Below are 17,602 nucleotides of genomic sequence, written 5' to 3' on the forward strand. Positions count from 1 at the left end.
AGATTGACAGCTTGCGAATTACGTGGACCAATGATATTAGCCCACGGCCGTGATGTGTTTCGTTTCACGCCGAAACATGCCCCCGGCCTTGGAACGCTGAGCTTCCAAGACTATCCTCGTCAGGGTCGACTAATGGGCAGATCTTCGTATAGGCTCGCCTCACAAGTCCGGATGCAGTTTGTATTTCAGCGACCCTTGAGATTCCATCCTTCCCAGGTATGTTTCTGATGACTCGTCCGAGATGCCATCTCAACGGTGGGAAGTTGTCCTCTTTGATGATGACCATAGTGTTGTGTTTAAGGTCTTGCGTGTTCTCTCTCCACTTGGTCCGTGTTTGCAGCTCGGATATGTATTCTTTCGACCAGCGTCTCCAAAAATGTTGTCGAATTTGCTCAACTCTCTGGTACCGATCGAGTCTATGCGTGGGCGTATCCTCCAGGTTGTCGTAGGCAGGTGCGGTGAGCGTACGGCCAACCAGGAAATGAGCAGGACTAAGAGGAAGGAAGTCGTTGGGATCGGACGACATTGGAGTGAGAGGGCGAGAGTTCAGGACAGCTTCAACTTGTGCTAAGACGGTGCTGAACTCTTCGTATGTGAGATGCGCGTTACCGACCACGCGGCGAAGGTGGTATTTACACGAGCGTACTCCACGTTCCCATAATCCCGACATGTGACTGGCGTAGGGTACGATGAATTTGAATTTGATTTTTTGTTGATTTGCGTATTCGATAATGTCAGAACTACAACGTTCTAAAAATTGAGCGAATTCGTTTTTAAGTCCGACCATATTTCGGCCATTATCGGACCAAATTTCGGCAGGTTTTGACCTGCGGGAGACGAAACGATGTAGTGTGAGACAGTAAGCTTTAGTAGTAAGGTCACTCACCAGCTCTAAATGCACTGCGCGCGTTACAAAACATATAAAGATACAAATATATGCCTTTGTAGTTTTAGCTCCCCTACCTTTTCTGTTAAGAATGTACACTGGGCCAGCATAGTCAACGCCGCATCGATAAAACGGAAAGGTAGGTGTAATCCTCTCGCTGGGAAGATTTCCCATTAGAGGAGTGAGCGTTTGACCTCGCAGGCGCTTACACACAACACAGTCGTGAACGACTTTTCTAGCGAGATTTCTGCCTGCAATCGGCCACCAAGATTCACGGAGATGAAAGAGAAGCGCCTGCGGAGCAGCGTGTAGCAATGATTTGTGTTCGTGCCGGAAGAGAAGAAGAGTGTAATGATGTTTGCTTGACAGCAAAATTGGATGTTTTTTGTTATAGTCGAACTCTGAATAGTCCAATCTGCCACCGACTCGCAGCAGCTTATCTTCATCAATAAACAAATTTAATTTACTTAAATTATGTTTATTCTTTAGCGCGCGTTTATTGGATATTGACTTGTACTCGACTGGAAAAGATTCCAGTTGAGAAAGCCTAATCAACAAGTTATCGGCTTCTCTCAGCTCATCGACGGTAAGAACACCCGACCGTTTATTCAGTTTATTGCGCGTATTATGTAAAAACCGTAAAACATATGCAGTTGAGCGTCTTAGCCGACTGAACTGAGAGAATCGTTCAAAATCGATAGCAGATTGCCCTTCAGAGCTCGACTTATCCTGGACTACTAGCGCGGTTATTTTACTACTCTTCATTTCCGGCAAGTCATTTGATTGCCCTTCGTGCGTGTAAAAGGGTGGTACGTTTTCGCAGTCAAATTCACGGTCGCGAAGGAAGGATGGTCCTTCCCACCACAAATCAGAAGAAGAGAGCTCCTCGAGATTCACAACCCCACGCGAAACGAGGTCAGCTGGGTTCTCTTTCCCGCTTACATGACGCCACGGAAGCTCCTTCGTCAAATCGTGAATTTCTATCGTCCTATTTTGAACGAACGTTTTTAATAATCTTGGCGGCATGCGCAGCCAACCTAGGACGATCGTCGAGTCCGTCCAAAACATTACGTGGTCGAAGTTGCAGTGTAGCGAATTGCGAACCTTGTTATAAAGGCGAGCACCCACTAGAGCGCCGAGAAGCTCTAACCGTGGGATGCTAACAGTTTTTAGCGGTGCGACTTTCCCTTTTGAGCATAGCAATTGCACTTTGACCGTATTCGCGGTTACGGTCCTTATGTAAACGCACGCGCCGTACGCGGTTTGAGATGCATCGCTAAAAATATGTATCTCGGTAGATATAGAATTAGTATCCATAACATATCGAGGGACGCGTATTGTGTTCAAGATCGACAGCGAAGCGAGAAACCGGTTCCACTGACGCGCGATGTCCGTAGGTGCGCTGTCGTCCCACTCCAATTTTAATAACCACAGCTGTTGTAATAACATTTTTGCAGTTAAAATAAATGGACTTAGAATTCCTAACGGATCGAAAATTTGAGATGCGTATGATAGAATTATGCGCTTAGTTATAGGTTGAGTACTATCAGACTTAAACTCCGTATTGAAATAAAATTCGTCGCTGTCATTAAGCCAACCAATACCTAATGTTTTATGATTTGTATTCTCCGCGAGTATTTGTTTAGAAGCGCGCGACGATGACACGGTCGCGGGTTCGCATGTAAAATTGAAAATCCACTTACGTAGCGGGAAACAGCCAGCTTGCAACGTCTTGGTTGTTTCTTCGCACAATTTTATCAAGACTTCTTTATCATCCGAACCCGTGATCATGTCGTCTACGTAAAAATCTTCATTAATTATTCGTGAAACTTCACTATTTGTTGTTTCAATAGCGAGTTGTTTTAGGCAGCGACAACTTAGAAAAGGCGCGGACGCGGTTCCGTAGGTAACCGTGTTGAGGCGATAGACACCTAGTGGCTGCGTGGGTTCGTCGCGCCAGAGAATCAGCTGAAGATCTCGCTGCGTTTCATCTATAAGGCACTGTCGGTACATCTTCTCGATATCTGCGCATGCGACGTACCGATGTTGCCTGAAGCGCAATATAATTGAAATTAGGTCGCCTTGGATGGGCGGGCCTACCAGCTGAAGGTCATTATAGCTGATTCCCGAGCTAGAAACGGCCCCAGCATCATAAACGACCCTAAGCCTGGTACTAGAGTGATTTTCGCGGAATACACCGTGATGCGGCATAAAATAATGAGGGGTTCCGTAGGTCGAAACGCGAGTCATATGACCTAGGCTCTCATATTCATGAAGAAAGTCTGCGTATAGTTTCTTGTAAGCGGGCGCGCGTTCTAACCGCTTTTCTAACGCCAGGAAGCGTCGTTCTGCCTGTGGAAGTGGTTCGCCCAAAAGGTCGGGTGATGACTTAAGAGGTATACTCACAATAAACCGTCCCTCGTCATTGCGCGTCGTAGTACGAGTGAACAGTTCTTCGCAAGCATGCTCAGCATCTGTGCGATCCCGATCCCGAGGGAACTCCTCGATCTCCCAGAATTGGCGTAGTTGCGTGTCTATGGATTGCGTGAAGTTACACTGGATAAGACTATTGTTGCGCGTATTCAATACGATAGGTCCTGATATTATCCAGCCTAAATGCGTATTTTGTAAATAAGGCCCGTTAGGTAACCTTATATTACCTTCGTGTATTAATTCCCAAAATATATCTGCGCCGATTAAAATATCAATTTTTCGAGAATCAATAAAATGCGGGTCGGCCAGCTGTAAACTATTAGGTATATGGAACCTCGCGCGTTCATAATGTACAGCGGGCAGCGTAGTTGAAATTTGCGGCAATACGAAGCAATGTAGTTTAGTGGCGTAAGTAGATATGCGTGATTTTATCTCAATGTCGCATGATTTAGTACATTGCGTCACTGAGTTACCTACACCTCTTATTTCGTGAGTGGACTGTAATAATTCTACCCCTAGTTTTTTACTAAAGGCTTCAGTTATGAAGCTGCGTTCGCTTCCGTTATCTAATAATGCATTTGCGAGTAAATAAACATTATTTCGAGCTCGTACTTCGATGAGCGCCGTGGACAATAGAACCGGTCGCAAAGAACGATGTGTGCGTTTATCGCTGTGTGCATTATTTGCATAGAACACTGCATCCGCGGGGCAGAGGAGCGGCGCGGTGGGGCTTGAATCGACACTTGCGCCCGCGCCGGTTAGTTGCTGGTTATCGAATGTCGAGTGCATAGTTAGGGAACCGCTAGTGTTACCTATCGGTTTTGTATCACCCGGGGGATGGTTTAAGTCATCCGAAGGGTGGATTAGGGAATTATGCTTCTTAAAACACCGACGGCAACCACCGAATTTGCAAAATTCAGCAGTGTGGCTACTATTTTTCATGCAATTTTCGCATAATTTCCTATCGCGAAGAAATTTCAATTTCGATTCCAAATTAGAGTTAATAAATTGTGAACAAGCGTAAAGTTGATGTAAACCGTTGCACATAATACAGTTCTTTGGCGCGGAGTGACGATCGTGCGGTTTGGTGGTGGAAACATTGCATTTTGTGGATAACTTCGTTCGGTCGATTTCGTTTGATCGATTTGTTAGATTATTTTTCGTGTCTTTTGACTCCTTATTAATTTGTGACGAATGTGAACCCTGCAATGTTTCTAGCATGTCCGCACGATTTTTTAGGAAGTTAATTAAATCGTCAACCTTTAATTTTAATTTGGAATCGTTATTGTTTGTTATCAAAGTGCCTTTATGCTGTTCCCACTCGCGTTCAGTGGTTTTATCTAGCTTAGACACCATGATATAAATAACTAGCGAATGCCACGAGTCCACAGGTTCCCCTAGGATCTTTAATGCGCGTATATTTTTCAGAATTGTGTCACTAAGTGTTCGAATCGAAGCAGAGGATTCTTTACTCAACGGTTGAATGTTGAATATTGATTTTATGTGATTGTGAACTAATAATCGGCTATTATTATAGCGATTGAGTAAAAGATCCCATGCGACGGAATAATTGTCAGATGTAAATTCTAATGCGTCGATCACTAGCTCGGCACTACCCTTCAGCGAAGACTTCAGGTAGTGGAATTTCTGGATACTGGTTATTTCATCTGAATCGTGCACTAATGATTGAAATGTATCCCTAAATTCCAGCCAGTGCTCGTATGACCCGTCAAAGGACGGTAATGTTATGGTAGGTAGTTTAACTGAGCGTAACTGAATATTTTCGCATGTTTTCGAACAAGTTGTGACCTTACCGCTGCTACTGCCATCACACCTATTAACTAATAATTCAGCCTGTGACAATGTGCTATAGTAGCAGTCCTCGAACTGCTCTCTTTGAGTTAATTGATCATCGAGATCAGCTTCATTGACACATTCTTCTATCCTAGACTGAATGCTATTAAACTCGCGATAAAGATTCGTGGCACCTTCAATGCGTAACTTTAAATCTATTTTGTTTTGAGGCGTTGCGACATTTGCATCAAAACTATTAACGTAGGTTCCAAATTTGGTTAATCTACCTTTAAGGGTGCCACGTTTTTTAGTTAGATCGCGTACTAGTAGTTCTAACTTATCATCGCTGAGCCCTAGTTGCGGAGATTTGTCACGATTTGCCATTTTGGGAAAGTGGAAGTACTTACGTGAGGATACTTACCTTAAATAGCAGCTAGCGGGTTGCACATGAACGTTTGCGAAGTAACAGCACAATATTATACAAGCGAAGTAAGGGAGGACGATTCGTGGATAGGTTGACCGTATCCTGCGCGTCTCGAAGTCAGCCAGCCCTTGCGTCTTCGAATTGATGATTCTTGCGATGAATCCTTGTCCGTTATTCCATAGGCCGTAGTATGCGTTTATATTCGGTAAAGAAGGTCCAAAAACTATGTTTGCGCGTAGAAGTTTGAAAATAATAAATTGTGCTGATACTAATAGACTTTAATTTCGGTTTTACAGTATTATAAAAAAGGCAAAAACAGTGACAACAGTAACAGTGGTTCAAATCGTATTCGGTATGTCTCGTCTTGACGGTTTTGCAAAGATTGACAGCTTGCGAATTACGTGGACCAATGATATTAGCCCACGGCCGTGATGTGTTTCGTTTCACGCCGAAACACAGTCCACCAAGTTTTACACAGAGTGGCTGCCATCCATAGCCTTCGCACGACTAATCACGTGAGTCTATATTGATTTATATTTATATTGGATATCACTCAGAATAGTTTGAACGCTAAAATAGCAGAACTTGAAATAGCTTTTATGCAAATTCTTCCATTAAATTGTTCGTCGGCTGATTGATTGATTAGTTGTATCCTTTATTGCTGCCTATTATACATACAATATTTATTAACTACCTAGCTATTTTTTTTATTCAGATACAAGTTAGCCCTTGACTGCAATCTCACCTGATGGTAAGTGACGATGCAGCCTAAGGTGGGAGCGGGCTAACCTGGAAGGAGTATGGCAGTTTTTATTAAACCCATACACCTTTGGTTTCTACACGGCATCGTACCGGAAGTCGGAACGCTAAATCGCTTGGCAGCACGGCTTTGCCGGTAGGGTGGTAACTATAGCCACGGCCGAGGCGTCCCACCAGACCAGACCAGAAATTTAGAAATTATAAAATTCCAAATCCCTGCCAGGAATCAAACCCGGGACCTCCCACTAATAAGACCACAGCGCTTACCACTGCGCCAGGGAGGTCATCAAAACATTATCTTTTGATTCTAGCTTCACTAGCCGGTAAATAAACTCATAATTAAACTGAAAAAACCAGTTGATTTCACTTTTGTTTATTTACTAATTTAATTTTAGTAAGTAGGTAGGTACCTACCTAAGTACCTACTCCAAACCATTAGTTAAGCAGTTTGATAGAAATATTGACCTAGGTCCTAGTAAAATAATAAAGGCAATTCAATGTACTAATTAAGTTGATTACTTACTATATTTTGTGAACCCAAAAAGATGTAAACCTCTAAAATTTCATGAATCGTTCATTTACAATTTCCAATATAATACGAATATAATTGAACACTGTAAAGGTATCAATTAACTCCTGAAAGGACATGGATATAATTGGATAATATTGAATGCGTTACCCCATAGAATTTCAGTTTCAAAGACCTAGCTTACCTGCAGACATGCAATACAAGTTAAGCCATGGTGGCTATAGGGGGTTATCGAGGGTGGAATGAAAGCGGATGGAAAGCGTTAGCAATGTAAAAAAACATTTTTGAACACCTCTATCAAACCGAAAGCTAAGCATCCAATGCATGTTTAGTTGAAAATATTCAGTCGTATTTTTGTACAAACCAGTAATGGATGCAGTGAAAATCGTTAAACTCTCTCAAGCTCTTTTGCTAGAGGTATAGCGTTCCGAGACTGGCAATATCGAGTTGTTCTACAGAAAAGCTTTCAGTGCTATATCGGATCGCAAGTGAGGCGGATGTATTTACGGGAATTGTGCTAACATGAAAACTACGTAACAGTACAAGAAAGTTTCGTGAATTGCTGAAGTTGCTTGTTAAGGGGAACGCTATCTAAGCAAACTAATCTGATGTTTTCGCTGCTCTAATACAACTGATGCGTGTATTTTAATTCTAAGGTAAATTTTTCAGCTGTATTTTTTATTCCACTTATAATTAATCATTTTTAATATCTCTTTATGATCATTGTAGAGTTCTCATTTATTTTGAACAATTTGCAATTTTGTTTTGCTCATTGTTATAGATAATAATATAGACTTGACATTACATTCGGGTCAAGAATGAGCCCCATACAATAAAACTGAGAAAACATAACACGTGCTAGGATATTTTAAATTACGGTCACAGAGAACTCATTACATATGAAATCAATTTATTACAGAAAAGGTTTACAAACCGAGATAGTAATTAGTACCTATTTACCTACCTACTCTTGAACGGAGTTTTTAATATTCGTTCAAGGTAAGTCTCTAACGATTGCGTTAATATTTGGTTAAAGCTGTGTATTTTTATGTTTCTACTAGCTGCTCTCGCGAACTTCGTTCCGCCTAACAGTCGATTAAATTTTTTGAATTTTTTTCTCTCCGTAAGAACTATCCTCGTACTTCAAGGAATATTATAAAAAAAGAATTAGCGAAATCGGTTCAGCTGTTCTCGAGATTCGAGATGACCAACACATTTAGTGATTCATTTTTATATTATAGTATCTAAAATGTTGGTGATTTTATTCATTTGTTTAACTTTAGTGATAAGTCACATCGGACACTTTGTGTTAGCTGTTTATCTATAAAAGGCTTACCTACCTCGTACATACAAAGTAGTTTGACTTTCATACCGGAAAATTAACGTTCGCTATATAGCACTTTATTTTGACACAAAGTGCCATGTTCTATTATTTATTAGGCAGTATGAAACTGTATCAGGCTTAGGTATACTAAAACCAGCCAAGTTCGAGTCAGGCTCGCGCAATGAGTGTTCCGTACTGCAGTCTTATTTTTTCAACATTTTGCACGATAATTCAAAAACTATGATGCATAAAAATAAATAAAAATTTATTATAGACAGCGTTATAGAGAAACCTACATCGAAAGTCTCAAGTTTCTTGGCTTCTGCTAAGCGTTTAAATGTCAATTAGTCAGTTTCTCTAAAACTTGAGATTCATATTCCATTTCACCCTTTGTGCAATTGAGGATTATTTAATTCATGAACATATTTTATGCTCAAACAATTATCCATCCGCTTTAAATTATTCACAGCCAGCAGAACATTCAGTAGATAACTGTTAACGTTATCAACAAACATAGGTTTTCGTGCGTTCACATTCATTAATTAATCGGACCACACAATTTGTTGGCAATTGTACCACAGTGTTCATCAATACGTCATATTTACCTGTGAATATTTATTTTTCAATTGTAGACCCTAGCTTCAGCGGCATAAGAGTCATAAATATAAATGTCTGAATTCTGAATTAAACCATTGTTTTGAATTGTATTTGTTCGGCATATAAATTTGTGTGATCATGGTCAGTGATACTCGTGCCAGAGTGAACTACCGTGCTGCTAATAATACGTACACTGTGAAACATTTGATGAATAAAATATTACCATCAAAGCACTGGAAGCAAATCTCTAAATCCATTTAATTATTTATTTATTACGCTTTCAGTTTACAGGTGCTCTATTTAACTTTCTAATGTTTATTCTACTCCCAGAACACTTGAGTAATATTATGCTAAACTGATTCCTACATAGTTCCATGATTGTACTTATTCTATGACATAAGAAATCCTGAAGGTTATGAGTTATTTTCATGCTGTTCATTTATTTATTTATTTTAAAATTTAGTTCTTTTATATTGGTTATTATAAATCAACCCTGTTTATTAATTAATTATTTAATTAATTTTCGGAGATGATTTCAGTTGGACCTAAGTAAAAGTCATTTATTACCAATTAAGTCATTACCGGTATTGCGTTTGTGTGGATTTAGGTAGTTTGTGTGGTAGTTTAAAGATCCTGCTGGCATTTTTCAAAATCCTTTGTCAGTGGGTAAATAAAATAAGAATGAAATTAAACGTCGTTCCCAAAGCTGTGATCCTATATTTGTCAATCATTTTCTATAACAAAATGTTCGTTAAAATATTCTGATATTTGCAACAAATATTGAATGTGCTGATTGTGACTGCGATAGGATGTTGATTGGAGCGGAAATGTAAATGTAGAACTAGAAATTGCATTTGCTATATCTTGATTTAACAGTATTTAATGGGAAATGTCGATATATTTTATGATTTTTTTTTTTATTGATATCGCAATTGAATTTTGGACGAGCAGATACATTCAGTCTACTTTTTCTAAGTTTTACTTTTGGGTGTATGCTTTATACATCGATGGCTTTATACCTACTTTATTATCAATGAACATTGATTCTGTGCTGGGATAATCAAAATCAAAATTTATTTAATTTATGCAGGACAACTACCTACTATAGTGTCTCGTGGCACCGCGACCAGTTTGGAATGGAGATTCTACCGAAGAGAACGGGCAAGAAACTCAGTGCTTTTTTCAAATAAAAAAAAGTTACAATATAATATGTTGGAGTGCCTACTATAGTACGCGACAGGTCGAGATGGCAATCGGGGTAGGAACGCCCCGCACACCCGCACAGCCCCCGCGTTACCCCCCGGTGCGGACTAGCGCGGTCGGTGTGCAGGCGTGTGTCCCGATTGCCATCTCGATTATCGCGTACTGTAGATAGAGTTTGGCTCATTAGACAATAGCTATATAGTTACTATATATTATGTTGTCAGCTTCTTTCATCACCAACGTGATATAGACTATTTTTTCTTAAATTTACCTAACTAGGTAGGTATTTCCTATATCCTTAAAATATCAGTAAGGCTCCATTCTCGTGCAATTCACGAATTTCACCGAAAATAAAATTTGTCGATGAAACTTTCACAGATAATAAGGTAGGTATATATGAAATATAGCACTACTTAGATATTATGAAAAAATGTATAGTATTTCGTAAAAGGTCGGTGTATTGGCAAAATATCATACAGTCCGGCAACAAACGGAAGCTATAAAGGAAGAATAGATAGGAGAGAAGCGGTCACCATTTTTTGCTAAGCAACGCTCGTCTGACGTTTAAAAATGAAAAGAACGCAACCTACGAGGAGAAAATGTGTACATAAAACACACTGGAAATAGAGTAGTGATTTTTAAATTGGTAACCGTTGTTGTAATAATTTATAGCAAAATTACAGATTCACTTGTTAGAGATTTTATAGGATAACTATCTTATGCTCCCAACGTCGGCCGCGTGGAATGCAAAAATTTCAAACCCCTATTTTATCCCCTAATGGGTTGAATTTTCAAAAATCCTTTCTTTGCGGATGTCCTTATCATAATAGTAGCTATAGCTGCATTAAATTCAAATTTCAGCCCGATCCGTCCAGTAGTGTAGTCCACTTGTAGCTTTCCTATTGTAAATAAAGAAGATAATAAGATTGTTTGATGTAATATTATGATAAAACTGTAATTTAATATAAGTCCCGAAAATTGCTATTGCGTTGGAACCATGTCTCATTGACATCGAAATGACGTCAGCCGAAATAAAAATATACCATCAGCTCGAAACTTCGAGTGCTGACGTCACCAAAATGGCGGCCACGTGCATTAGCAATTTGCGGGACTTATAATACTTAAATTACGTCACAAGTCTTATTATTTTCCTAAATAAATATTACAAATCGTCAATTTAATTTTGGAGCTTAAAATTAATGGGAGATTACCAAACCATTTTCTCCGAGGGAATGGTAACATCTGGAACCGGAAATTTATATTTAATATTTTAATATTGAAGTTAAGCTACGTACAACAAGTTAAATAAATATTTGCCGTCGCATTGTATCGATACAAAAACAATAATGTAATTTTATAGTCTCTTTTTAATTAAACTTGAAAAAAAAACATTTAGATTAGTTTTGCTTCTTTTTAGGTTTTGATTAAAAATTTTGTTCATTGAAATCTCAAAGGAACCATTGTAGACTCCTCTTTGTAGTAAATGAAAATAACCTATTGAATGGCCAATAATAAGTTTCTCTAGTCTAGTTTAGGTAAATGAGAAGGAACATCTGTTTTCGAAATTAGTATGGAACTAATTGGATATTCTCGTGTTACTCCTAAGCCCACTAACTAAGTATAACTACCTACCTAAATCCTACCTATAAAAGTTTAACTACTGTACAATTTAATCTATACAGATTACAAGTTTAATTACTTAGTAGTACTTATAGCACAGTGTAGTAATCTTTAGTAATAAAATCCCTCAATCAATTTTAGACTTGCCTTTACACAAGTTTAAAAATCTATTGAAAGTATGCTCCTAAAAATGCATCAAGTTACACAATCAAAGATTATGTAAATGATAAAGGAGACAAATATTGTTGGAGATTGTTGTTGTTATCTAGATGATGCCCGCGACTTCGTTCGCGTGGATTTTTAATTTCGTTAAAATCGGTTAAACTGTTCGGCCGTGAAAAGCTAGCAAACACTTTCGCATTTATAATATTAGTATGGATGGATTGAAATTTGAAAAGAGCAACGGCTGAGTCTCTTGCTGGTTGTTCTCGATAGGAAGGGCATTCCGAACAAGTGTTAGATTCAGTGACGATTAAAAAACACCTTTATAAGTTGAATAAAAAGCGATACTGAGTCTAGGATTATAGCAGAAGGTTTAAGGATTAAACTTTTTTAATCTGAAGTCGTCTATCATATTATTAAAACCAAATTATTACTTACATTCTAAATTATAGGGTAAACTATGATTTAATCTAAAACTATAACAATTTGTAGGATTAAACGTGTTCTTTCCTTGTTCCAGATTGCTGTTCAGGATGGATTGTAGCTCCATACGGCACACATTCTTGTTTATTTTGCTCGCTTTACTAGTAGGTATGTATGCCATACAATATATTGGGTAAGTACCAATTTTATATCAAAAATATTGGATATTTTTTATGCTAAAGATATTATTATTTTCAGATCAAGGCGATAGTAGGTGGAAAAAATCAAATAGAGAAATGCTGCAGCATGACATAAAACTATTCAAAAAGATGACGGGTACGTTAATCTCTAGCACGGTTAAGTAGTTTTAAATCTAAATTGTTTTGCAAAATAATCCTACAGCTCTTTATAACTTCTATATATTAGTAGTATTTACCCCACAAATAAGTTTCGGGACCTTGTTACTTAAAATAAAAGTTACCTCATAAATATATCTGCCTTCCTCAAATTAACGATATGTGTGACCGAATAGAAGTGATGAATAGAAAATTAAATAAATGTTTTGTCCGTTCTTAAATTATTTTTCGTAATATGTACTATGATATTTTCATTACAGAAAAAATCAAAGACGAGCTTGGATCATATTATGATGAATTTTCTGAGGAACCGTTTGCAGACTATTTTTTTGAAGAGATCGATTATTTGCAAAGTAAAATTGATAAGAATATGAAAAGAAAAGCACAATCAGACAAGCGTGATCACTCAAATGTTAATAATTATAAATCACGTTACACTGAAAACACATTGCAAGATATAAAAGCTTCAATAAAAAATGTTACGCTTGTAACAGCGAATACAAATTTCGAGTGGCCTAGTTTTGAAGATATTTTAACAGAAATGGGAAAAAAATACGATTGGAAAAACGATCGATGGATAAAAGTAAAGAATAAAATAAAGGATAAAGATAAACATTTGCCTGCCAACTCTAAGAATAGTATAGAACATTTGAAACATAATTTTAGGTATAAAATTGTTAAACTAAATAGGGCCAAAAGCAAAAGAAATATTGTAGTCGCTGTAACAGCTGTAAGATAGAAAACATACGTTGGTATGGAGCTTAAGCTTATTATTGAGGGTTCTGTATTTCTTACACTAGAGGGGACCAATCAGATACAATTTAAAAATTTATTTAAATGAAATGATCAAGTAAGTGTATCAGAAATAATACGTTCTTGTAAAGCAATCATGCTAATAGATTAACATAATATAATCAGTAAAATATAATGTCTCTTCACAATAAAATTCAACTTCCAAAAATATCACTCACCATAAACTAGAAGTTATTTTTGTTGTTACTGACATAAATTATACAATGTAAGTGTTTCCTTGGTATTTGGAGCAAATGTAGAAAAAAACAATAAAGATAAGCTGAGCAACATATTATTTTGTTATATTATATTTAAAAATCCCATATTATTACGACTACATTTTCTTTGTTTTTGTTTTTCATATTCATACGAGCAACCAGCAGGAACCTTATAATAAATACATAAATTAATGTCGCAATGTAAAATGAAAATATTACCTCATGGATTAAGAGCCAGCGTGTGCCAGACCTTCGTTATTTTATAAAACCTGAAAGTTTCTCTGCGTATATTCAGGTAATAAAGCTGTAAAACTCTTACGTTGAAGTATAAATTCTAATTTTTGGGTTCCATACCTCAAAAGGAAAAAAGAAACCCTTATAGGATCACTTCGTTGTTTGTCTGTCCATCTGTCGTGTCTGTCAAGAAAACCTATGGGGTACTTCCTGTTGACCTAGAAGCATGAAATTTGGAAGTAAGGTAGACATTATAGAACAAGTAAAGGGAAAAATCTGAAAACCGGGAATTTTTGGTTGCATCACAAAAAAATAATTAAAATGTGTTCATGAACAAATAAGTAATTATAATTTTCAATTTTCAAAGTAAGATACCTAACTAGTTCTACCAAGTGGGGCATCATAATATGAAAGGGCTTTACCTGTATATTCTAAAACATATTTTTATTTTTAAGAATACTTAATAGTTTTTGATTTATCGTGCAGAATATCGAAAAAATACCCAAGTATGGAACCCTCGGTGCGCGAGTCTGATTCGCACTTGGCCGGGTTTTTTTTAATATTTTCTTCAGAATAGTATTAGAAATCACGTCATGCATTGCCAGACACTTAGTATCATAGCAACCCCCTGCCAGAAACTCTTAAAGTTTAAAAGTTAAAGGCTGTCTGGGGGTTGCCACGATACTAAGTGTCTGGTAATGTATGACGTGATTTCTAATACCACGATACTAAGTGTCTGGTAATGCATAACGTGACTTCTAATATTGTTCCGAAGAAAATATAAAAAATTAGACTTTATATTTTGACGTTAGTTTTTTACACCTTTATTACTAGTTATCGCCGAAAGCCACCATGATCCAAACACACATCCAAACAAACGTTCCTCCTAGTGTTGGGGACAATACGCAGAGAAACTTTCAGCTTTTATAAAATGACGAAGGTCTGGCACGCGCTGACTCTCTCTCTCTCTATTATCACCAAATCACTAAAAATATCATAAAATATATTATATAAATATGTTTTATAAATTACTGGCAAAGTTGATATTGATACATTTTTAGAAAAGTAATCATCAAAAGAAAAATAAATAAAATATGACGTCAATGTTCACGTCATCACGTCTTTTTAATTTTCAATTACTTAGTGGAAAAATAAATAATAGCTATAGCTTTATTAGTATTCAAGAGTTTTAAATATAAATATGAAATCCAGCTTAACTTATGCGTACGTAAAAAAAAGGAAGGACTTTGGAAGGCCACCTATGTTTTGCGAAGTTGGTGCTACATTATTAGACTCCCTTAATCCCGATAAATGTGAACAGAAGCTATATTGCTGTCGGAATCCAGTTAATCGGGAGACTCAGACGTCTGTAATTTTATCTGAGCATTGTGTAAACACTAGAAAAATAACAACATGCAATGAAGGAGCTGAACACATTGAAGGGGGGTGGCCAAAGGATATTAATATTAATGATGACGAAGCAATTTCTCGATATCGAAGACGCATTCAACGAGAGGATCCGTATGTTAACGCAATTATGTCTACAAATCCCGAATTTATAAATTATATTAATCAAAACAATGCTATTGAAATATATAACATGTACTTTAAAGATATGGAATCTGAAAAACCGGTAGAAAAATATTCCTTTAGTATGAATAAAGTTGCTACTGATGTAGATAAGCGTCCGATTGCTGCAATTTGTTGGACTTGTGAAAATGATTCTAAGCTTGTGGCTGCTTATTGTGATAAAAAATATCCAATCAGTGGTCATGTAAATACAAGTTTTAAATGTTTTGTTTGGAATATTGAGTACCCAAATGAACCGAACGATTATTTTGATCCTCCATCTGCTTGCTGCCAAGTAGTTTGCTCTCCTACATATCATAACGTGATTGTTGGTGGACTTGAAGATGGTAGAGTTAGTATCTTTGATATACGCGAACAGTCAAAATCAACTTTGCTAAGCCCAACGCATTTGTCTCACCGAGACCCTGTTAGTGCCCTGATGTTTATTTATTCTCGTCTTAATACAGAGTTTTTTAGTGGTTCTGCCGATGGAAAATGTATGTGGTGGGATATTAGGAACATGTCACACCCGACCGATGAACTTATTATGTCTGTTCGAGTTCCTACGAATGAAAAAGTTAGTCTGGCTAATTCTGAAGGAGTGAGCGCATTACAAAGTGACCGAAATTTTCCAACTCAGTTTCTTTGTGGCACTGAGACAGGATTGGTAATAAATGTTAACCGTAAAGGCAAATCTTACCACGAAATAATGGGTAGAGTTTTTGACGCTCACAACGGTCCAGTTCGAGCCGTTCATCGAAGTCCGTGTTCATCAAAAATATTTATAACGTGTGGTGATTCGACTACTCATATTTGGAGTGATGATATACAATCAGACCCAATCATACGTGGTAGTGCACAGCGAAAGCAGATTTCTGACGTAGTTTGGTCTCCTCGAAGAGTTTCTGGTTACATGTCTGTTAGTGATGATGGTAAATTTAGGTACTGGGATCTTTTACGAAAACGGCATGCTCCTATTTTAGCTTTTCCTGTTTCTGACTATCGTTTAACAAAATTAAAACCAAATGAAAAAAATCACCTCGTCGCAGTTGGTGACATAAAGGGATCGCTAAATATCATATCATTATCTCAAAATCTGATTTGGTCTGAGGAACAAGATAAGCAATTGATGATGCAATGTTTTGAACGTGAATATCGACGAGAACATATTCTTGCGACGAGAGTCAAAGAAATACGTCTAAAAATCAAAGCAGAAGAGGAAGCTGCAGCGGATCCTGGCCTAACTGAATCTGTTGAGGAGATAGTAAATACTCAAAATGAATACTTCAAAATGGTTACAGAGGAATTAGGAAAATATGACAAATTAACGAATTGGTCTAAATATAAGCTGGACAAAATGCGAAAACGATAAAGTCGGTATTTTTATTCCTTTTTTGACAAAAAATTGGAATAATAAGTAACGTGTGCAATAAAATAAAACTAATGATTATATCATCCATCCATCCATCCATCCATCAGCCTGTTTGCGTCCACTGCTGGACATAGGCCTTTCCAAGAGCGCGCCACCGCGATTATATGGCATACGATAAATAAAAGTAAAACTGCTGTTCATTGAAATTAACATGGATTACTTAAGTACTAATTTAATTTTAAGTAGTAAGTAAGGAAGTTTAATTTTCTCTATAAAAATGTATTTGATAACTCTGCCTACACTTTCTGAGAAGTTAGCTGCAGGTGGACACTTATTGTTAGCTTAGATTATACATATTTTGTTTTATTATTAATTGAAGATGGTAATACTTAAGCCACCCATTTAAGGGAAAAAATTATTAGGTTTTATATTGATTACTTCATACTTTCTACCTTTTAACTATTAAGTCTAAAAGCTTATTTTGTTTATTACAGTAAAAAATATCAGTTTCATATTATGTATCTACTTTGTTTCAATTAAAAACTGATAATTCTTTTCATTTAGGTTTGAATAATACATTTATGTTACCCTCAAATAAAACTTTTGTTTATTTAAGTAATATAAAATGCTATTTTCATTTTTTTTTCCTTTCATATAATATCTTTGGTCCAAACATTTTGTAATTCTTTTCATTTAGGTTTGAACTAATACATTTATGTTAACCGCAAATAAAATTTTTGTTTATTTAATATAAAATGCTAATTTTGTTTTTTTTCCTTTCACATAATATCTTTGGTCCAAACATTTTTCGTTTAATCGTATTTGCCCTTTTAGAAACCGTAACCGCTTAGAAATAAACATATTTCACCGCCACGAGTTATTTTCAATCAGATAATTTGGAATATTT

The 17,602-nt window shown here is 36.8% G+C and overlaps 3 protein-coding genes across 3 annotated transcripts; 2 read left to right on the forward strand and 1 right to left on the reverse strand.

Moving 5' to 3' along the window:
- Positions 1 to 64: 64 nt before the first annotated feature.
- Positions 65 to 5,497, reverse strand: LOC117987870 (uncharacterized). The gene has a single exon (XM_034974936.1). It carries the CDS (start codon positions 5,495 to 5,497, stop codon positions 65 to 67), a length of 5,433 nt encoding a protein of 1,810 aa, XP_034830827.1.
- A 1,809-nt stretch (positions 5,498 to 7,306) lies between these two features.
- LOC117987500 (uncharacterized) lies at positions 7,307 to 13,577 on the forward strand. The gene is made up of 4 exons (XM_034974526.2): positions 7,307 to 7,481; positions 12,252 to 12,322; positions 12,413 to 12,490; positions 12,771 to 13,577. The coding sequence occupies exons 2-4, from the start codon at positions 12,265 to 12,267 to the stop codon at positions 13,247 to 13,249; spliced, it is 615 nt and encodes a 204-aa protein (XP_034830417.1). The 5' UTR covers positions 7,307 to 7,481; positions 12,252 to 12,264; the 3' UTR covers positions 13,250 to 13,577.
- Positions 13,578 to 14,538: 961 nt separating this feature from the next.
- LOC117987460 (dynein intermediate chain 3, ciliary-like) lies at positions 14,539 to 17,258 on the forward strand. Its single transcript, XM_034974477.2, has one exon. It carries the CDS (start codon positions 14,956 to 14,958, stop codon positions 16,693 to 16,695), a length of 1,740 nt encoding a protein of 579 aa, XP_034830368.1. The 5' UTR covers positions 14,539 to 14,955; the 3' UTR covers positions 16,696 to 17,258.
- Positions 17,259 to 17,602: the final 344 nt, after the last annotated feature.

Source organism: Maniola hyperantus, chromosome 13 (genome assembly GCF_902806685.2).
Source record: "Maniola hyperantus chromosome 13, iAphHyp1.2, whole genome shotgun sequence".
Classification (NCBI taxonomy): domain Eukaryota; kingdom Metazoa; phylum Arthropoda; class Insecta; order Lepidoptera; family Nymphalidae; genus Maniola; species Maniola hyperantus.